General features: G+C 47.8%; 2 protein-coding genes across 13 annotated transcripts in view; one reads left to right on the forward strand and one right to left on the reverse strand.

Annotated features, from left to right (window-relative positions):
• Nucleotides 1–892: 892 nt before the first annotated feature.
• Nucleotides 893–12,141, reverse strand: NUDT13 (nudix hydrolase 13). 4 transcript variants are annotated; one of them, XM_054288450.1, is made up of 9 exons: nt 12,007–12,141; nt 6,953–7,063; nt 5,956–6,095; nt 5,347–5,454; nt 4,894–5,000; nt 3,943–4,068; nt 3,612–3,723; nt 1,997–2,151; nt 893–1,443 (listed from the first exon to the last, which is right to left on the reverse strand). In XM_054288450.1, exons 2-9 carry the CDS (start codon nt 7,033–7,035, stop codon nt 1,249–1,251), a joined length of 1,026 nt encoding a protein of 341 aa, XP_054144425.1. In that variant the 5' UTR covers nt 7,036–7,063; nt 12,007–12,141; the 3' UTR covers nt 893–1,248. The 4 variants fall into 4 exon arrangements, with proteins under 4 accessions (XP_054144425.1, XP_054144424.1, XP_054144423.1 ...); XM_054288449.1 differs by lacking the exon at nt 12,007–12,141 and adding an exon at nt 8,324–8,913; XM_054288448.1 differs by lacking the exon at nt 12,007–12,141 and having other exon boundaries at nt 6,953–8,266.
• P4HA1 (prolyl 4-hydroxylase subunit alpha 1) overlaps nt 10,152–21,766 on the forward strand; it is a 32,009-nt gene continuing 20,394 nt past the window's right edge. For 8 of the 9 annotated variants that reach the window (XM_054288446.1, XM_054288444.1, XM_054288445.1 and 5 more), the window contains exons 1-4: nt 12,486–12,568; nt 18,228–18,344; nt 19,165–19,261; nt 21,048–21,199. In XM_054288446.1, the coding sequence (XP_054144421.1) occupies nt 18,257–18,344; nt 19,165–19,261; nt 21,048–21,199 (337 nt within the window). In that variant the 5' untranslated portion in view covers nt 12,486–12,568; nt 18,228–18,256. Of the gene's footprint in view, nt 10,560–12,485; nt 12,569–18,227; nt 18,345–19,164; nt 19,262–21,047; nt 21,200–21,766 lie in introns of those variants that run through there. The other variant, XM_054288440.1, reaches the window with a different exon arrangement.

A 21,766-nucleotide genomic window follows, 5' to 3' on the forward strand; every position in this document is an offset into this window, starting at 1 on the left:
ATTGTTATCAGCTGCTGTGAAATGCAACAGGATTGCACCTGTGATTGGTTCATGTTCCCATGTTTATAATTAAAGGCCAATCACAGGAGCAAGCTGGGGACAGAGTCCCTGGACACAACTTTGTTAGAGATTCTTTCTTTCTATTCTTAGCCTAGCTAGCAGCATCTGCAACCTCTCTCTTTATTCTATTTAGTATGGCAATAATGTATTATATATCATATATCAATAAATCCAGCCTTCTGATCAAGAAACCAGATTCTCGTCTTTCTCTCACCATGGAGACCTTCAACAGGTCCCTGTAATAACATCCCTGTCCCCTTCAGGCACCTGGCTTTGCAGTCTTGGCATCTGAGCTCTGACCAAGCAGGCAGAAGGGACTGTCAGCCCGAGTCAGCAGCAGATCAAACATCCTTTCACCAAAGTGTCTCTTTCACTTTCCTTGTCCAGGTGGTTCCCTTGTTGTTCTCCCTCCACAGAGGTGGCCCCATTTCATCAGTGAAATCAGACCAGCTCTCCAGGCAAGGCTCAGACTTTGGCCTCAGGATAAGAGGCCCTGATCCTTTCAAGATTTTTCTCTGTTCTAAGTGCAGTTCTTGTCGTAGCAGTTCCTGTCACCTTTGCATTAGCTGTGGTCTTCTAAAATGCTCATGTGCAGTCTTGCTCTTCCCCTCTCCACCACCAGATAGCTCTGTTCTCTCTTTCTTGGGACAGAAGAAACTGTCTTACCAGTGAGGAAAATATAGAAGCCCATTTAACATTTACAAAAAAAAAAAAGGGTATTTTATATGAAAACAGAAGATTGAATGGGAAGAGAGAGAAGGAGAGCAAACAGGCAGTGGCTTTCCATCTGGTTTCTGACAGCTGTCCCAGATCCATATAAACAGAGACACTGGAAAGTGCCACTCTCCCTTCATTTTTGTTCTGAGAAAAAGGGTGCATTCAATGTCCACCCAAGACAGAAAAAATGGATGAAAATGGGGCATTGGTGCCTTGGGGTCAGTGACAGCTGGTCACAACAAGTTGGATGCTTTGGAACGAAGAATTTTATTGTACATTTACTTCAAACCATGGGATCTCAGAGGTGATCCACTGTACATGGGCCTGTCAGACCAGTTCAGAGACCTTTGTAGGTCAGTGTGTCTGAGTGCTGCCCTCGCTGTGACAGAGTCCTTGCCTCCAGGAGCTTTGGAATCTTTTCTGTGGAGCTTTGACAGTTCTGGTGGAATCACAGAGTGGATGAAGCCCTGCCTAAGCTGTCTGGGCACTCTGCTGCTGAAGCCACTCACGGATCAGCTGGTGAGCAATGGCCTGTTTGGGAGGGAACCAGGGTAAAAAACTGCCATCATCTTGCTTGGAAGAGCTGGGCTCCCTCTTGAGACCCTCCACAATTTCCTCCAGGCCAAACCAACGGGCTTCCTCCAGCTCCAGGGTGTCCAGACTGATCTGGAAAGAATTCAGAGGACACCAGTTGCTTAAATCAGCTTTGAATGTGGGCAGTGGTACCTTGCCTCCACAGAGATCCCATTCTGGAATGCCCAGAGTGCTACATTCATGCCTGAATTAGGCACTGATGCCAGCCCAGGGAAGGATATTTCTATCCACCAGTACTTTGTTGTGCTGGCTTCCTTAGGGAAGCCACAAACCAACCCTGCTCTGTCGTGGCAAAGCAAAGTGGCTGAGCACAGTAATTAACGTGGTGGAATCTGAGTGTTCTCTGGCAAATGTGTGAGGGAACCTCCTCTGCAAAGTTCAGAGGGAAAAATCCAGGGCTGTTGGGCTCTGGGCTTGGGTACACAGTGACCTCAGTGAAATCTGGCACCTTGCAACAGGAGGTGATGGGATTGCTCCAAAGTTTCTTCTCCACTTGCAGAAAAAGCCAATGGAAAGTTGCATTTACGGAGGGTTTGGTGCTCTCCTAGCTAAATTCTGTGGGCTGAAGGAAGCTTTGCTGCCTGAGGCAGGCAGAGGAATAGCTCGGGGAGCCCGAGGCGCTCACCTCCGCCCGCTGCGCTCCCACCAGGGCGTGGCAGGCAATCATTAGGGAGCTGCTGGGGAAGGGCCAGTGCTGGGACGCCGAGTAGCGGAGCGACTCCACCTCCAGCCCCACCTCTTCGGCCACTTCTCGCCGCACTGCCTCCTCCACGTTCTCACCTAGAAGCAACCGCAGTTAGGCAAGGACGGCCCGGCCTCAGGGCAGCGAACCGTGGTGAGGGAAACGCAGGACACGCTCATTCCCACCCGCAGGAGCTGCAGCTGTGCTGTCCATGAAACACTTGCTGACGGGATGCTCCATTAAATTCATCAACCTCTGATAAACACAGGCACCAGAGACATTTTTGGCCCCATCTACATACAGATGGTGGACAGAACAATTCAATTTTAAGCCATTTTCCCTCCTCTAATGACAGGTCTGTAGTTTTTTCTTCTAAGCAAAATGGATTTTAAAAGGATCAGGGGTTATAACCCAGCAAATTTAAAGCTTATGTTTGCTATCAGGGATTAGAAGAACTGCTAGACACCTAATTCCCATTCCTTTCAGGTACGTTGTGTCTGCATGCAAACACTGATCTATTTAGATATAATGGGGTTTTGTTTCCCAGCTGTTACAGAATCACACACTGGTTTGGGTCCAAAGGGGGGACTTTAAGGATCATTTAGTTCCAACCCCCTACTATCAGCATGGACACTTCTGCTAGACCAGGCTGCTCAAAGGCTGCTCAAGCTTGGCCTTGAACGCATCTGGGGATGGGGACACAGATCACCTGTGTGTCCATCCTCCTCTGTGAACAGGGATTATGGCTGATGTCTCTTGCAGTAAGGTAGAAAAATCATAAAGAAAGGCTTCATAGAATCCAGCCTGCTCTCCTGGGGTCACTGGCTGGCCTTGTCAAAGCCAGCATTTTGCAAGTTCCCACATGAAAGCAATCCTGGTGTGAGCAGTTCGTTAGCATAATAATATCACTGGGTGAAAGACAACTTGCACTTGTATAGATGTTGGGAATTTAGCTGCTAGAGACTGGAAAAGCACAAAGCTATGGCTAATTCCAAGTCCTGCACCTGTGAGATAGGGTGTCCTTGGGCCTAGCTGTAGTAGGATAACAAATAGTGAAAGAGACATGAGAAAAGAGAGATGTAAGCCCTGAGGAATGAGGAAGAGTTCATGGTATAGTTTAACCAACAGATTGCTTGGCTTACAGAATATTCATAAGCTTATTATTTGCTGTAGAAGTGTTTGATACTTTCTTCAATAAATTGGACCTGTGACGAACCAGCTGGTGTCCTGGTCCCCTTCCTACGACACATAGACTGTTTTTACACTGTTAGATAGTTTTTATTTTTCTATCTCTCACAAACAACTTTTCCTGCACATACACACCAGTGGTTTGAGTGAGGGTAACAACTTTTTAGTTACCAATAAAGTAATTGGCAAGAAAGCTACTGACCAATTAGAGTCACACATGAGGTCTGTAAAACTGTATAAAAATGAGTTATGTGACTAAAGAATGGGCTTTTTCCTCCATGAAGAACATGGAGTCCCGTGTGATTTATCCCAGCAGATGTCCCCACACCCCGCATGCCCAGGGCCACTGTGCTGGATCAGAAGCACTCACCCATGTCACAGAAGCCTGACAGAGCTGTGAACATCCCCGGGGGAAACGAGGGCTGTCGGGCCAGGAGGCAGCGGCTCCCATCAGACACCAGGGTGATGACCACTGGAGACACCTGCCACGTGCACCCAAAGCAAAACAAGGGCTTCAGACAAAAAAAGTAAGTGCAAATTTTTGCTTTTCCTGGCTGGTTGAGGGTCGCTGGCTTACCACTAAAGACAAAGTACCCAAGTACGCAGCTTGGCACAGATCCCTCTCCCTCCTCCCCCCAGGGGTGAGCCAGCAGCGCTGCCCTCCTGTCCCTGTGTCCCTGCCCTGTGCTGCCAGGGCTCACCTGAGGGTAGTAAGTGACTCCACTGGCGTGGCAGACACGTTTGCTGCCAGCTGGGTTCTTCTCAGTGGGCTGCCCAGTTCTGCTGCAGTACTGGTGGGAATCGTGCCACCGCAGGAGGGACTGGGCCTGCCAACACAGAGGAGCACAAACTCACTTATATATATATACATATATATATACCTAGGGGGAAGAAATAATTCAGAGCAGTCTCCCTGAATAATGCTTGGTGTGCAGTCATGGGGATAAACTCTGATTATCTTTGGAAGCCTCAGAAAGGTGAATGAAGTATGGGCAGTCCTTTGAAAGTGGCAGATTCTGCAATCCATGTTTGCTGCTTCTAAATTTGAGTATGTTTGGGGGAGGTGCACAAGAGCTGTTGTTTATTGGGACATAATGGGAGTTGTGTTGGGAGCTGGACTATTTTAAAGAGTCTCCAGCCCTGAATATCTTCTTGAAAAATAGCCCAGGCATCACAAACATTATAGAGCAGGAAAGGAAACACGAGCTATTTCTTCTTATGGGTCAGGACAGCTGATTTTCACACACAGGCCTTTTCTTAGGCCTTCCATACACAGGGCACCAGCTTATAAGGGAGAGGGTTTAAAAGATCAGCTCTCAGAGAAGACGTGTAAATTTGTTTGTGATTCCCAGTTTGCCTGATAGTTGTTGAGCTGAGGACAAACTGGGATTGCTGTGATTTAGCACATTTCAGCTAAATGGCATAAATTACTGCAGTCATTTTAAAGTCACTTTTCTGTTTCCCTTGTATCTTCCTTTTGGGACTACAAATTTGGGAAAACTGTTGTAATTTATAGTGCGCCTGTATCTAAGTCCCTGAAAGTGTACAGTAGGTACTTCTACAATATTAGACCATAAAACAATGTGGGAGATGAGGACAAGGGTTGATGTTAGAGACTAGAGCTCCCTAAAGTAAAAAGCCCAGTCCAATACTGAAGCCAGCAAAGGAGAATCCTTCCTGTCCACGACAAAGAGAGCCTTCCGTAGGTCAGTAAATGATCCCTGCAGTTCTGCCTCAATGACTGATTTATCCAAGGCTCCTGTTCGAGGGAAAGGAAAAGAAAAAAAGAAAATTTGATCTCATAAATTTCAGCTATTATTGCTATTATTCCAATTTTATGCCCTTTGCTGTTCCAATATACAGTTTCTGGGAGTTCCCATGGAAGTGAACCACATGCAGGGGAAGCATTCCCAAATGTGCCTCCCCCAGCCCACCTTTCCTAACACACACAGGCATAGGAGCAGCAGTTGGAGCCCATGACCTGCCACGCTCACAAGAGCCCCTACAGAGACCCAACCCAGCCCTCCTTGGCAGGACAGGTCCTCCCAAGGATTAGGGATTTGTTTGATCCCAGTGCATCAAACAAAAAGAGGAGCCATCCCAACCTAAATCCAGCGCAAAGTGCGGCCTGTGCTCGTCCGAACATCCGATCAGCACCGACTTCTCCATCCACTGCTCGGCCTCCTGCAGCTTCCCCAGAATCTGTCTCGTCTCTGAACAGCAGGGAAAGGGGAAGAGAAAGCTGTGATGAAAGCAAAAGCATCTCTGGATTTGCTCTCTGGATCTTCAAGGCACAGGCAATCTTGGCTCAAAGCAGAATGCCCACGTGGGAAAGGGGACCAGATCAGTGATCCCACACAGGTAGAAACCTAAAATCTGGCTTTGCTCCTAAGCTGTAGGAAGTTTAGATCATGTCAGGCTAAAGGTCCCAATGTTGTAATGCCTGGGAAGCAGCTGTCCATTGCTTTTGTCCTGCACCAGCCAATAGCTTTCTCTCAAAGAAAACTTTTCCTACATTACACCCAAAAAACATTTGTCAGTAAGGCCTCGTTTGTTTTCCTGCCAGCCCTTTCTCTTCAAAAGGCACAGTTCCAAATGTTTAAACCTGATCACCTCAGAACAGATCAGGTTGATACCATGTGTGTGTCTCTGTTTCATTTCAGCTGTGTGATCCACCAGCTGTTTCTTTCTGGATGCACTGATTTCTTTCTTACCTGCTGCACTGAGCTGTGGTACCAAATATTTCTTCCCAACTTTCTGCAGGAAGGGGGAGAGATTGTGAAAGAGGTAGAAAGTTCCTGAGGTCTGAGCTTGTCTACAAAGGCTGTCATCTTCCTTTAACTGATTTAAGTATCTGCAGTGAGAAAATGATTGGGAAGATGAATTGAAGATGATGTTGACATTCTTGCTTATTTGGAGGCCTTTATTTTGCACAGAGCAGGGGGGGCTGAATGGACAGATCAGATTTAAGGTACTCCACGTGCTTGCAGAGTTTTGACAGCTGAGTTACTCTTTGGTGGACTGCAGCCTCTAGTGAAGTTTGTGTGGCAGAAAATACTGCAGTTCTTACCTACCACATGAGTACCCTCAAGTCTGGACATGCAAAAAGATCAGCAACCCAGTCTCTCAATCCAAAAGGTCTGCTGTAAAGGCTGCAGGAAACCTTGATCTTCCCTTTCCACACCCAATCCCTCCCAGCTTGGAATATTCTGTGAATTTGGATGGCTCCAAATGCTGTTTTGCTGAGCACTTCTGCTGTTGAATCTGGTTCCCATCAGACTACCTGTGTTATGTTGTACCTGTCACACTGATGTGAGGGGTAAAAACCAAGTCTTAGGGCACAGCTGGCTGGAGCTGAGTTAGGAGAAAAAAAATCATTGGGAAAAGGGTGTCAGCATATTCTCCTTGCAGGCTCTTTGGAGCAGTATTTAAAAAGAGGTGAGCAGCATCACTTCAAGTCTTCCTGGTATTGTAGGAGCCCTCTAGGCAGGACAGGCAATCATTAACAGAGCTTCAGCCTGAGAGAAGCCGTTCCTACCAGTGGTGAAGGGAGCCCAGAGGCTTGGCTATTACCCTTCACAGAGCTCACAAAGCATTTATTTGTGTGCGATGGCTGAACTGGTAAAGGATTAACCCCCCAGGTCAGGGTGAGGTAGGGCTGCTTGTGCCAAGCTCTGGCCTCCAGTACTCAGGAATCAGATGAGAACTTACCTCATTTTTCTCACATAGGTGGAGTGCAACCTGCAGGCAAGGGAGGAAACTCTCCTGTGCAGGGCTTGATACACTGCAGCCATAACCAACACCTACAGCTGGTGTCTCTGCCTAAAAAAAGAGCATAAAATGTAATGCAGCAGCCCTGCAAGGTTAAGTTTGATTTAAGAGGTGCAATAACCAGGTAAATCTCCCTCTCACAGCATCTGCAGAATCTGCTTTCTAAAATGATCACTTCAGTCACACTTCAAACTCCACTTCAAGATACCTCAGTTTGTTTCCATCTCTGAGTGTACACAGCTCTTCCAGAACTTGCTTATAAGAATAGATTAGACCTTCCTCTCCCAAATCTTGTGTCCCTGGGGAAAAGGGCAGATAAGGTGGCTGCTCTTTTGCTGGTTTCCTACACAGTTGTAATGGCCTCGATCCAACCACACATCCTATTGCAGCACACAGTGGATCTGTGGGAAAGGCACTGATGCCAGGAGAGAGTGAAAGACAAAATATCAGCTGCGCAAGAGAATTCCCTGAGCTAGACAGGGGACAGCAGTTGCAGCTGAGTGGGATCATCTCCAGCTACGACCGCTTTTTGTGCCAAAGAATCACAGCACGTTTTCAGCCCAGGCTGAAAGCCTGACCTCGGCTTCAGGATGTCAAAAATAGCCAGAGACCGAGACAGAAGCGAACTGTGGTGCACAATCCCTGGTGGTCACTGAGAACATCGCACTCTGCAGCCATAGAACACAAACCCCTTTATGGAGCAAGTCACGTTTACTTTGTTACAGACACTCAGGCAGTGCCAGGAAGTGTCTGAGAGCTCTTCCTTCAGCACAGGTCAGTGATGGCAGCCTGAGAGGTGCCTCAGCACAGGCTCCTATTTACACGTGCAGACTTTGCCTCGTGGCTCTGGACGTCTCCGCCCCAGATCGCCCGGACTGGGACAATCCCTTCGGGAAGCCACGGGGAGCAGTGGGAGCTGGGCGCGCTGGTGCTGACACCTGTGAGGACGGTGGCTGCCACACAGACCGTGTCACAGAGGGTTGGGTGGGGTGACAGCCCTGTGTGCGTGTGTCGCTCTCCACCCCCGGCTCTCGCAGCGACCGCCGTGCAAACTTCCCGGCGCCGAACCGGAGCGCCGCCTTCGCTCCGGAACGAGCGGCAGCGCTGTCCCCGGCTGGGACAAAGGGAAGGAAGAGCTTTGTGCCCCGACCCGAGCGCGACAGGCGCTTAACCCCTTCCTCTCCAGCAACCACCGCGCCAGGCTTTGGCTGGGACCATGAAAACTCCCAGACAGCAAAGCCTGCACCTCCAGAGATCCCCAGGAGGCAGGAGCGGGGTCGCACCGCCCTTCCCCGCGCGTTCCCCACTCACTGCGCCGTGTGCGGAAGCAGCGCCGGCCCCGGTCAGCGGCAGAGCCCGGCCGGCCCCTCCGCTGCGCTCCAGCCGCTCTTCCCGCACCGGGAGCGCTGGGAATTGTAGTTCTGTACAGGCTGCAGCGTGTTCCTGTTCCTTACTTTCTCTTTTCTCCTCCTTTTCCCCCCACCCCAAGCTTCTCTGGGTTTCGTATCCCCAGCACGGAAGGGTTGTTTAAAGTAAAGGACCACACGTCCTCGAATAGGAAAAGATGCCAAAAGTCACACGGGGCATCATTTGTGATCATTTATTTCCAAATTTTGATTTTGGAAGGAATTTGAGATGGGACTTTTGGAGTTATTTTTGATGATGTAGTTTATTTTTTAAAAATTTTTATATAGGTAGGAAGGGTGAGTTCGGTTTTTGTTGTTATGGTATGGTTTAGAAAGTTACAAGATTTTTAGTTATAAGACTTTTGAAGGATAAAATATCATTAATAAGGATAAAATATTGCTAAAATATTGTTAACAAGGATATTTATGTTTTTTTACTTAACCTTTAAATAGTTTTAATGCATTTATGTTTCAGTGTAAGCTTTTAAAGTTAATTATGTTATGTTTTAGTTAATTATATTAACGATAAACTTATAATATTGTATTTTAATTCTTTTGTTTATTTTTGTAGGGTGTTTTTTGTACCTTAAACTTTACAACTCCAAACTTTTTTTTACTTAGCTTAACGTTTTTCGGTTTAAACTATAAATCTACCTTTTTGCTTTCAGCACTTAAGTTTGGAAGTTTTTTCCAAGGTCTCAGATCAAATGCTGTGTTTCATTTTAAGCTTTGGTTTACCGGCTCAAAGTTTTGAGAGTTCCTTGCATTTCAGATTCCGACAGCTGGATATGTCCAAAGGCTGGAGCTGTTCAGTGCTCGAGCACCCAAATACCCACAGCTGGATTTAACAGCTCTGATCAGAGAGCACCCTGTGCCAGGGCACGTCACAATAATGACAAATCACTTTCATTCCTTTGCAATCCAACAGATTCCTCTCGAGTATTGAAAACACGATTCTGGGTTGGAGCCTACCTGACTATATTTAGCACAAAGAGAATTTTATAAACATACAAAAAGTAAATGTTTTCAGGGCAGCCTGTTGCTTTTTGGTCATGAATTGAGCTGTTCTAATCGAGAATTCACGTCATGTAATCTGAGAGCATGGCTTGTAAAAATAATAAACAGAATATCCAGGGAAATAGTGCTCTCGTTACCAGAGTTACTCCAAGTTTAGCTTTAATTATGCTTGACTGCTATTTTTATGCTTCCTGAAACAGAGCAAGCCCAGTCTTATTAATCCAGCAAGCTAATTGGATTAATGGACAAAACACATCTTCCCTTAATAAGATAAAGGATTGAAATATAATCTCTAAGGGAAGTATCCACCCTGCTGTTAAAACAAACTAACAGATTTATTGACCCTAAATGCCCCCAGATATGGATCTTGCAAGAGGAGCTGGCTTTAGAGGGAAGCAGCTGGGGGAGATGCTTGGGACATCAAATCTGGGGCCAGCCTTTCCAGCTGGTTCAGCACAGAGCAGCCAGGTGTTGGTGAGTGCTCCTGTCACAGGAAGGACTAAAAGCCAGGGCAGCAGGGCAGGGCAGTGCTCTGGCCTCTCCTTGTTAGGTGAGCTCAAACCCTCATGGCTTGGATCAGCCCAGCCATGCCCACCTAGCCCTGTGCCTCAGGAAGATAAGTAATGAGATAAGAGTCTGCACTGCTGCTGGTCCAAGCCCTCTGTGAGAGATCCCTTGTGCCTCCTCTTCCAGGGTTCACACCTCAAATACCCTGTTAGGTACTTCTGCAGCATGTCAGCAAGGGGCATGATTTCAAAAGAGAGGCTGGCTTGTCATTTATTCACTTAATTCAAAGAGCATAAATGCCAGCTGTTGTTTTGGCACTTGAGTTGTTTCTTTGTAAGCATTTTTGGGGCTCCAGGTTGAGCGAGTTGCATCTGTAAATTGTTTATATCAGTCCCTTGCAGACATTGTACCCTGTGCTGGGAGCAATCCTGGGAGTGAAGTGAGAGCCTGGACACAAAAATGCATCTCTGACAGCTTTGTGTAGCTTACCAATTTCAGCTTTGGCAGGGCCCCAGAGGAAATCAATCCCAGAAACTCTCCTGATGCAGTAAGAGCAAACCAAAGGAGCAGGCAAAGAGGACCTAGGGAACATCATCTCTTACACGGACAAAATCAAGGTAAATCTTTGGTCCTGTGTTGCACAAATTATTATTTTTATTAAATTTATTATATCTAATCTTAAATCTATTATATCTAAAATATATATTATTTTTCTTCAATTTTCTATTGTAAAATATACTCATATTGGGATTAAGAGTTGGTAAAAGATTTTTCCAAGCCATAAAAGCAGCTGGAAAATGTAATTCCAGGCTAATAATGGTTATACTACTAATCTTGCTTTTCCTTTCTCTTTTGTGCCTCTCCAGTTGCCCCCAATAAGCAGAAATAAGCATTAGAATTGCTAACAGCTGGCCCTTGTAAAACAACTGTTAATTGCCTTAAATACATGGAACCAGCAAATTCACATCAAAAACTTGTGGTCAAGCCTCAAGGAACTTTTTGGAAAGAAAAAAAATGCTTTTTTTAGGATCCCAAAATCTGGCTTTTCTCTGAAGTTAGAATCATGTCTGTCATGTATATGATGGACCTTTTAATCAGCTGGGCCTTTTAAGTTAATGTGGATTGATATAAATGTGACTCAGCAACCTCATTAATCAAATCTAACGAGCTGGAGCCTTCAGCCCCCTCCTGATGGACTTGTTGGTGTCCCCCACTGCCTGCCTCACTTCCTAAAAATATCTGGAGAGTGCAAAAGAGGATGAGAAAGCAGCAGACCTCGCTTGAAGAAGTCTGCCTGTGCCTCTGCAGTGTGTGAGGTTTTGCCAAATCTCTAGAAGCTGCTGTTAAATCTCTGGCTAGATGTTAGGGACTCTCTGGATAACAGGGCTTTAACTGGATGCCTCAGCTTGGATAACATTCCAGAGTTTCCTGCTAGTTGTAGGAGTTGTATTTCTGTTGGAAGGCGACCAGAATGAGAGGAAGGGAAGGCTTATTTTTTGATGGATAGTTCCACTAAAAACTGGCCTTCTTCCTGCTCTGCTGTCAGCTGTGTGGACACATCTGTGTCCACAGCTGGACAAGAAACAAATACATTCACCTCATGCCCTTGTTTGTGTCTCCTGCACCCCCTAAAATGGGACAAAACACCCAAGGCTTTGTCCCTTCGGGTGGGAGCTGAGGTGACAGTCTGGGTACAGGGAGAAATCTCAGCTGCAGCCTCCAGGTCCCTCTTCTGGACGAGGTGATTTTAGGGCAGTCACTCTGATAACAATGTGTGTTAGAGGGGGGGTTTGGCGCTGCTGTGCCTTTGCCAGCTCTCTGTTGTTGTCGTGAGAGATTTCCAGCTGGGAGTGAGCACCAATTGAAAGGGCAAAGATGGAAGGCTGGCTGCGCTAGTGAGGAGGTGAACCTTGCCTTGAAACCCTCACCTAAAGAGATGGGGAAAAACGCTTGGGAATGTCCCTGATTCCAACTGAATGGCTGGAATGAGCAAACAACCAGTTTATTTAGGAAACCCTAGAAAGCAAAGAGCAGGCAGCATCGATCTCTCCGAGTAAAACTCACCCAAGCAGCTTTTTAAAGCACCTGAGAGGGTTCGGAGCGCTGCAGCACCGCCCAGGCTGGCCTCGATGATCTCGGACTGATTCCCTAGTGCTGAGCCCAGCTGCCCTGGCAGCAAGGTACGGGACCGGCGTTCTGGGCCTTTCTGGCAACTTTTACTCCAAAAACACCGCTCCGGCTCCGTGCTTCCCACCGGCCTTGGCTCGGGGGCTGTTCCCAGCTCGCAGCACCCGGGCCGGTGGCGGTCCCAGGCCGGTCCCACGTGCGCGGTGTCCCCGGGCCGGTGGCGGTCCTGGGCCGGTCCCACGTGCGCGGTGTCCCCCGACCGGGGGGACCCACGTGGAGACGCGGCGGTACTGGCGGCGCATGCGCAGTGCGGCGCCCGCCGCTGTGACCGGACTCACGTAGCGCGCGGGCCGCGCCGCCCGGGGGGCGTGGCCTGAGGGGGCGTGGCCGGGCGCGGCTATAAGAGGCTCGGCGGGGCCGGGCGCGCTCAGTGGGTGAAGCCCCCGGGCAGATCGCGGAGCTCCAGCGCTGCCCCCGCTCCGCCGCCCCCCGTGCTCAGGTGAGGCCCGGCCGCCCCGTCCCGCCGGCCGTGAGGGTGCCCGATGGGTGGGTCGGGGGGAGGGACCCGCGGGGCTGGGCGGCTGCCGTGCGGGCGGCAGAGGGTGGGTGCGATACGTGGCAGCGCTCCGCCGCCCCCCGCCTTCCCCGCGGCCAGGGGCCGGTGTCCCGGAGCTGCCCGCCGGGGTTCCCGGCCCTTACGTAACGGGAGCCGGCAGCCTCCGGAGGGGGGCGGGAGGGCGCCGGCGCGCCGGCTTCCCCGCGGCTGGCAGACTAAACAGCAGCCGCCTCGCTCTGCCTCTCCTCCTGCAGGAGCTGGGAGTTGTCCCCTCGGCCGGGTCGGGTCCGGTGCTGCAGGTGGGCTCCCGCCCCGCTCGGTGGCCCCGCAGCTGCAGCGCCTTGCCCGTGCGGCCGCGGGAGCTGCGAGCGCACGGCTCGGGGCTGGCAGCGATGGAAAGTTACTCGGCGTGAGCTGAGCGCGGGGATTGCGCCCTGGGGAACGCGGCTTGCCTTGCTTTCCCTCGCCGCTGCTTTGGGTTGGGCTCGGCCAGCTGCTCTACGTGGAATTTTGCATTTGCCTTTGTAGTAAGCGATGCCGTTCCGTTTTGATAGGCTCCAGCCTGACTGGCAGGAGAAACTCTGGAGCCTTTAGCATGCTGAAGAATATAATAAAATATATAAAAATTTAAATATTATATATAATAAAAATAATATAATAAAAATGTTACATGTACTTAGACTAAATTTTCCAGTTTGCCTGAAGAGCTGGCTGCTCCCATAGGGAAGATCCTTCGGGATTGCCCAGCGTTCGGTTTCACATCTTTTTTCCTGCCGGCTTCAGTAAGAGGCGAATGCAGAGTGCTGTAGTGTTCACTTACTTACAAGTAAAGGTTCAGCTTCAGCGCTCGAGGTTTTAGTGAATGAAAGGCATTTATTTACTTGGTTACACGAGTGAATCAATGCAGCTCCCCACAGCGCCAGGGGCTGTTGGCTCGGGCTGCTGACGGTGCTCTGCCAGGGGCGGAGAGTAAAGGTAATGAGTTCCCAGCTTGTCTGGGAAGCAGAGGCTGGCCTTTGGGGACAGGGATGTTCCCTGTCCCACTGCCCTGCACCTCGGACCTTTGCTGGATTCCTTTTAATGCCTTGGACCAAACTGATTTGACCTGGAGCACCCTAGACTGCTTCTGAAGTATGTGCTGACACAACCAGTACTCATTAACTTTCTTTCCCTTTGTTTTCCTCCCTGAGCCAGCTCTCTGACCTATGCAGATTTAAATGCTGTTCCATAATGAATGGCTTTAAAATATAACCTTTAAAGCTGTGACTTTTTTGGGCCTTGCACATAGATTGCGAAGTGCCCACTGCAGTTTGGCAAACTGAAATGACAGGTGGTGAGTTCCACTTTGGAAGGAGTGAGGATAAGCAGAAGTTTATAGCAGGAAAGCCATGCCTTCATGCTGAGGATGATACAGATAAGGAAATCTTTTTTTTTTTTTTTAAGAGTATACTCAGTGGAAAAACCCAAATGATCATTGGCTTTGTCCTGCTTTCTTTAGAATTCACTGAATTTACAGAATCACCAGGTTGGAAGAGACCTCCAAGATCATTGAGTCCAACCCAGCCCCAACACCCCAACTAAACCCTGGCACCCAGTGCCACATCCAGGCTTTGTTAAACACACCCAGGGATGGTGACTCCACCACCTCCCCAGGCAGGGCATTTCAGTTCTTTATCTCTCTTTATGTAAAAAAAAGTCTTCCTATGATCCAACCTATATTTCCCATGGTGCAGGTTAAGGCTCTGTCCTCTGGTTCTGTCAGTGCCTCCTGGAGAAAGAGCCCAGCCCCACCTGAGCACAGCCACCTTTCAGGAGCTGTGCAGAGTGATGAGGGCACCCCGAGTCTCCTTTTCTCCAGGCTGAGCACCCCCAGCTCCCTCAATCGCTTTAATACCTGAAAACATATTTTTCCAATATTTCCTGGATATCTGTGTATTTGCTCAGCTAATCCTTGAGCACAAGGATAGCCTCCTGCCTGGTGTGTCTAGTAAAAAAATTGCTCTATTTCATCCCCAGTATTCCTTGTCTTGGCCTGGAAAGTTCAAACAGGTGGGCTCTGAGGGCTGTGTCCATTCCACCTTACTCTGGAGGAAACCAAGGCAAAATTCACTTCAGTTCCCTGTGTATAAATCTCTGTACAAACACAACTGCCCTGTATTCAGCCATGAATGAAGTAAATGATAGGTAGAACACCCTCCTTGACTTTGAAATTGATTCCCATCTCTTATTATGTTTTTCATTTATATAAAATATTGTAACTTTGTCATTAAAAGATGCCTAAAGTGCACCCTGTTCTTTTGGTAGCAGCAATTGTAGAAAATCTTTCTTCTCTCTCTGCTTGGATCTTCATTTTAAAACAGTCTTTGAACATGCTGGAGGACTTGGGAACTGGATTCTGGTGCTTCTGTCCTGTGAGATCTTTAAGCAATGATGGCAGCTAAATGTTCTTAGTACTTATTTTGGGAAAGTTCTTTCCTTTTCAGTAGTATTTTTTGTCACATTGTGTCATGAGGCTGTAACTTGGCTTGTCCTTGAGACAGGAGAGATTTAGGGCAGTGAGCAGCTATCACTTCTGGCTCCATCTTCTCCTAAGCTCAGCTTAACTGGTCAAGGGGTTTTATTATTATCTTTACATACAGTGGGGTCCAGTAACGATTGTGAGAATGGACCCACCTTTTAATCAAAAGTTGAGGATCTTGGTGATAGAGTTTTATCTCCTGGCCCTGCAGTGGACTTCATCTTGAGCAGGCCAGTTACTCCTTACCTAAATAAAGAAGCTGGTCTGGAACTGAGTTAGAACCATTCCATGTTGAAGTGGCCCCTCAGTTTCCATTTTTGATCCTGTTTTCTCAGTCCTGGTGAGCACCTGGGAGCTTGGAGCTGGCAGTGAGGACATTGGCTAAGAGCACCTTCAGTCTTTGGTCCTTGAGCAGCGGGACCTGACTGTGATGAGGCTGTGTCATGTGTCACTCTGCAGCTGTCTTTGCTTGCCTGCTTGCACCTTTCTACTTGTAAAGCAGAGCTGAACTTTGGGAAGTCCCCAGAAAAACCCCCTTGAAGTTACATCAGTTGAAATGGTGGTGTTGAAATTTGTTGAGTGCTCAGAGAATGTGCTGCTCTTGGCAGTGCCGCTGCTCTGCTTGCTGCTTTGTTTCCCTTCAATCCGTGTGTTTGTATCTTTGCTGTTCCCATTCCCCTGCTGGAGTTTTGCTGTTTCAGAGCTCAGTCAGTTCCCAGGGGAGGCAGGGAGCTCCCGTGTTGGAGCTGTCAGCTGCACTCCCACTTCCCTGCGTGGGCAGAGATCCCCTCCTCCCCGAGATGCTCAATTGCCATTTTTGTGGGACATGGCTGAGGAGGAGGGTGAGACTGACAGGAGTAATGGAGAGAGGATTTTCATCTTGTTTTACTTCATGTCACCAATGGGAAGAAATTAAAGCCTACTTACTTGGCAGCCTGTGAGTCTGGGAGATTTCCAGTGTCTATACGAACTGAGCTGTGTTTTCTTTGATTTGGGAACCCGTGGCTGGTCCTGCTGTAGTGGTTGGAAAGCTGTGCTCCTTCTGAAATTCTTCCAAGAATGGGAGATCCAATTCCTCTGGGCAGCCTCTTGTAGTGCCTAAATGTGAGAAACTTTGTGTTTGTACCTCCTTGGAATTGCACTCGTTGGATTTTATGGCTGTTGCCAGTCGCTCCTGCTGTGTGCCTGTGAGATAAGGAGGTGGGAATAAAGGTTGCAACAGTGTTTGCAGGAGCCTGGTGCTGGAGCAGGCTCCAAAGGCAGCTGGAGAAGAGGAAAACCAAGATGGAACACTGTCACTAAGAGAGTAGGTGGAGAGGAAACATTGTTTTCTTGACCTTTTTGGTGATTCTGTTTATTGGTTTTTCTTTGTGGTTTTAAAAAGTTTCATCTTGATTAACGTAGCAAGAAAGGAAACTTTCTGAAGCTTCTCTTGTGTTTTCACTGAGTGCAGTAAACAAATAGCTCAGTGCATTCCCAGTGCTGATAAAATTGGCAAATATTTGCAATGTAGTAAAGCTGTTTGTGCTTTGTCACCGATTCACAGATGTGTTGGCTCCAGTGCTGAATGAGCAGGAGGCACTTGGCTTTCTGTAGGGTGAAACAGGAGCTGAGGGGTGTTTTCAGTAAGAATGGAGGTGGACATCAGTGGGTTTTTGTTAGGTATGTTTGAAACAGCCTGATGGCTGCCTGTGGGGAGGAGGAGGTGAGGAAGGCTGCTGGGGACAGCAGGGCTGCTTTAGAGCATTGGTGAGGGGGAAAGAGGCACTCCAGGAGGCTTCTCTGTCCAAATTCTCACTTTCACAGGCAGAAGGAGAGTTGTAATGTGCCAGAATGCATCGGCCCTTCAGCTGTGGTCGGACAGATTTTGGGTGGTTTACAAGAGCTGGAGGCTGTGCTGCTTTTCTGGGCTCGTGTGCATTTCCTGCTGTTGCTCTTGGTGCCAGTGGAGCTGTGCTGCTCCTGTCCGCAGGCAGGCAGGCCCCTGAGGAGACCCAAACCCCAGTGCCTCCCTTCTGCAGTGCTGGGGGTGGGAGGGGAGGAGGGAGCTGCCCCTGACCTCAGGTGCAGTGTGAGAGAGATCCTGCACTCCAGAGCCAGGGATTTGTTCCCGTTAGTACCACCATCTGTGCTGGTTTTTATTCGGGTGTATGTTTTGAACTTCCCTGGTTATGTTTGCACTTTTTTGTGTGTGAATACCACACCTGGGTCTATGTTTTTTGCTTGATTAAGGTTATACTACTTTCTTCCCTAAATAGGCCAAACTACCTTGGAGCTGAACTTGTTGCTTTTTTTCTTTGTTTTTTTTCTTCATTAGTTGTACTGTAGGAAGAGCTGTAAATCAGTAAATCAGTTTTGTCCATGCACTGGAGCTCTTTTTTTTTTTTTTTTTTTTTTTTTTTTTTCTGACCAACTACAATATGTGAAAGTTTAAGCTTTTGTTTGGGGGGAAAAAAAACAAACCTTGTGAATTCCACGACAGCATAATTACTCCTAAAGTATGCAGGAGCCAGGCAATGCTGGGCTGCTGAAGGGATCAGGATCCTGAAAGGCTTGAGCTTGGCAGCTGGCCATGCAGAAAGCACAGCCTGTGGGTGCTCAGCCAGGATCCAGGGACAGACAGAGCTGCCTTTTGTGTCAGGTGTGGAGCTTGGCTCCACAGAGGCAGCAGGAGCGTGCACAGAACTCCCTCTCTGGACTGCTCATGTGGGTTTTCATTCAGACCTGCTCCACTGGCATCTTTCTGACTGAAAAAAGGAAACTTATTGGTTTTTTCCCATTGAGTGGATGAACTTGATAATGGCTATTTTAAATTGGAGTTGTGGGCTTTTTTCAGTGCTTGATGGTTTCTTTCAGTGCTTTTTTGCAAAGCAGCTCTGCCTGCAGCATGACTTAGATGCCAAAAAGAAGAGTGCTGGTGAACACCTTGTCCCTGAGCTGGTTTTTTTCCTCAGGTATAAAAGTCAGCAGGAGGAGTCAGTGTATGGGAGCTGCTCAGGTTGTCAGGGTTCTGCTGCACCTTCTGAAGGTGCATTCCTCTCCCTGGTGAGCAGGGCTTTTCACCTGTTTGTGTTTCTCTCACAGGTGTGTGGTGAGGTGAGAGCTGTTGAGCAATGGCATTCAAGAAGGTTTGGTGTGCCCTAGCCCTGGGATTTCTGCTGCCTTTCTCTTGTGCCCACACAGACTTCTTCACTTCCATTGGTGAGAACTGCTTTGGTGTAGCCAAAAGAGTTTCTTGAGACCCCTCAAAGTTCTTTCTGCAAGGATGTGTTAATCATCCAAGGCCTTAATTGGTACAGAACTAAACCCATTTCCTAGTTCTTACCATGTTATTGGCTTTTCTTTGGGGAGAAACAGGCTTTAAGACAGCCCAGGGTGGTCTAATGAGCCAGGCAAGGCTTTGTAGTCTCTATTTATTCCTAAGGGTATTGGAATTGAAGCAGAATTTTGGTGCTGCACACATGTGGAAGGAGGTGGTGAGCTGCCAAGGGCACATAATAGTGCAGCATGTCTGGCCTCACCCTTGGCTTCTACTGGGCACTGCACCCTTTTGTGCTGAACCACTTCAGCTGCCTGCTTGCAGGAGGTGAAGCAATTATTAATTAATGCCAGGGACCCCTTGAAGTCATGGATATAACCTTAAAAATAAAGCCCTGGATTAGTGGTGTGTATCAAACACAAAGGCTTTGTGTATATCTGTAGCTTTCTCTTTATTTGCTCTACATTATGTATGCTTGGATGAAAGATTACTCTGTGGCAAACTATTTCCTTTTCCAAATGAATCCTAAATTAGTTCTAATAATAAATATGCAGTATATTAATTTCCATGGCAACAAGCTTGGTCCAGCAGGAGATTTTCTCCTTCAAAAAAAAAATTTAAAAAAAGGCCTTACTCAGATACTCCTTCAGGGTTGTTTAAGCAAATGCAGAAGGACTTTTGGGGAAGTAGAAAAGAGAAAAATGCCTTTAATTCTCAGGATTTTGTGTTTCTCCTTGACTCATCACACTCATTTTTTTCTAGGTCATATGACAGACTTAATTAATACAGAAAAGGATCTGGTTGTGTCACTCAAAGATTACATTAAGGCAGAGGAAAGCAAGCTGGAGCAGATCAAAAAGTAAGCAGCTGGTGTCACAATGCTAATGGTCAATCATTTGAGTCCACCCTTATGCAAAAAGTGCTTCCTCAAGGCTGATTAAATTTGTGGAATTTTTTCTCTGGGGCAAAGCTTAAAGTAGCAGGTTTTGCTGGGTGTTTGTTTGTCAGTTGTTCCCTTTCAGCACTGCTTGGTGCATAAATAAGAAAAGACCTGACCATGTGAGGAACAGAGCCCAATGTGTCAGATTTTATCACAGCTAGAAATAAACATATTTTATCACTGAACAGGATGCTTTCCTTGCTTTCACAAATATGCATAAATCTGTCTTGAGGGTGTTGAAACAGTTCTAGATGGAGGAGGTTTTTATCTTAGCCCTTGTATGTTACTTTCTGGTGTTCCACCACCCAGGAAGAAAGATCCTTCTTTGTCACTTGAAACACAGGCTTGGAATTGCTGCCAGGTTTGGAATGTTACAAGGAGATTCTTTACAGCTACAAATTAACAAGGGATTGTGCCAGTTGGGCATCCCAGAGTGTGTAAGCGCAGCTTATTGCAGCGACGTTGCGGCTGTTTTCATTTTATCAGAGGTGCTCCCAGGGAGGTCAGGAGAGTTTAAATAACTGTCACAGAGCTTTTAAAAAACCTGGGGGGAAAATTACAGCGTTGTTTGTTGGCACTTGGAGGACACTGAGAGCTGCTCCTGCAGTGGGAAATGCAGGGAGGGTTTGACCCTGAGCTGTGTGAAGGCACAGGGTGAAGTTGGTTCCTTCAGTCTTGGGCTTGCTCTGAGCTGGAGCTGGTCCCCAGCAGCTCCTCTGGTTTGGAGGGAGCCCTCACTGGTGTGGCTGCTGGAAACCCCCCAGGGGCCGTCAGGGTGCAGGAGAACAGTCAGGGACAGTGGGGAGATGCAGCCAGAGGCACCTCTGGCAGCTGTGAGCCCCTTCCTGCCCCAGGCACGGCCTGCAGCTTCCACCCAGCCAAACCAGATCCTGGAGCAAGAGCAGCTCCAGCTGGTGAGCACAGCTCCCTCCAGGCTGCACATTCTGGGTTTGCTTTCTTGCTGGAGTTTGGGATTCTCTGTGGGGTGGGGCTCCTCAACATCATCTTACCCTGATTGCAGGGTGTTCCTGCACCTCTTCATGGTGGAATCCTCCTTCCCCTTCTCTTGAAAGCTGTGCTTGTTTTGGGGCACCTTGGGGTTGTGAATGACTTGTGGTACTTAGAGAAGTTTGAGTTGGAGCTGCAGCACCAGAAGCTGGGTCTGGGCTCCTCATTTGGGCGTGTGAGACCTCCTGATGTTGCTTCATCCAAGCTTTCAGCATGGAAAGGAGCTTTGTGGCGAGAGGCAAGGGGTGTCTCACAGATGTAAGTGTGTATCTAAACCTAAACTAATTTGAGCCAAGCATTGAACTGCCTTTTTGTAAGCCTCCGGGGAAAAAGGGGGTGATTGAAAGATTGAAAATGTGGGTAAAGCTTCGTTTTTGATTAGTCCTGCATGGCAGCTGATAATGGAAGTGCTGGCACTGTGTTTTTGGGGCTTGTAGGAAGGAGTTCCTCCAGCAGGGTTCCAACAAGGGCTGCAGGAGCAGCACAAGACTTGGGCTGCAGCTGAGGAAGAAGATTTAATAAAGGAAAAGGAAGTAGTCCTTCTTGTTCCTTTTAGAAGAGCTCCAAATATAGATAATGCAAAAGCTTGCAATTTTGGTTGGCTTTTTTATTAGTGAAGACGTTTGAGTAGTTTGCAATCAGTTCTCTAGCACAGCACCAGACCTCTGTGAGACTTTAATGAATATTTTCATTCTAGATGGGCAGAGAAGTTGGATCAGCTGACAGCTACTGCCACAAAAGACCCAGAGGGGTTTTTGGGCCATCCTGTGAATGCATTCAAGTTGATGAAAAGGCTCAACACAGAGTGGGGTGAGCTGGAGAGCCTGGTGCTCAAGGACATGTCAGATGGTGAGTGTGTGTGCCTGCAGCAAAATCCAGCATCACAGCCTCACTGCAGGTGCTTGCCTGCTGCCTTTCACATGTCAGAGCTTGGATTAGATTTGCAAATCTGCTTTTGAGACTGAGCATTTGTGGAACTAATCTGAATTACTGTAGTAAACACTTAATTGCTGCCTCTTTTCTTCAGCAAGAGTGGGAGCTCTTTAGCAAGGAGCAGGACATGAAATAGTTGACTGTGAAAGACACTTAGCAAAGGAAGCCAGGGCGGTTGTAATGGACCTGTGAGACTGTCTCAACAGCTAATTAATACCAGATGGAGGTTTGCAGTAGGAATTATAAGAAAGCAGAGTTTTCAAAAAGAAAAGGCTTAGTCTGTGGTGAGGATTCAGCACACTCAGCTTCCCTGTTGCTGTGAGAGGGGCTGAATATGGCAATGGAAAAGGCTCTGCACCTGCCAGCCAGAAATCTGCACCAGTGTGTCTCAAGCCCTTCTGAAGGGCTGGGGTAAAAAAAAAAAGTGTTTATTTTTGATTTTTCCTTTACTTTCTTTTAAAAACCCCAAACCAAATGCAAACT

This window comes from Melozone crissalis, unplaced genomic scaffold (genome assembly GCF_028551555.1).
Source record: "Melozone crissalis strain CALT ecotype California unplaced genomic scaffold, PUWL_Pcris_2 ptg000062l_1, whole genome shotgun sequence".
NCBI lineage: Eukaryota > Metazoa > Chordata > Aves > Passeriformes > Passerellidae > Melozone > Melozone crissalis.

Excerpts from the sequence above, each read along its gene's own strand:
- NUDT13 (XM_054288450.1), bottom strand. The coding sequence starts at position 7,035 with ATGGCTGCAGTGTATCAAGCCCTGCACAGGAGAGTTTCCTCCCTTGCC. Across the intron at positions 4,069-4,893 it reads ATTCTCCTTTGCTGGCTTCA|GCCCAGTCCCTCCTGCGGTG; the intron begins GTATTGGACTGG and ends CTGTGTTGGCAG. Across the intron at positions 2,152-3,611 it reads GTCAGGCTTCTGTGACATGG|GTGAGAACGTGGAGGAGGCA; the intron begins GTGAGTGCTTCT and ends GGTTGCTTCTAG.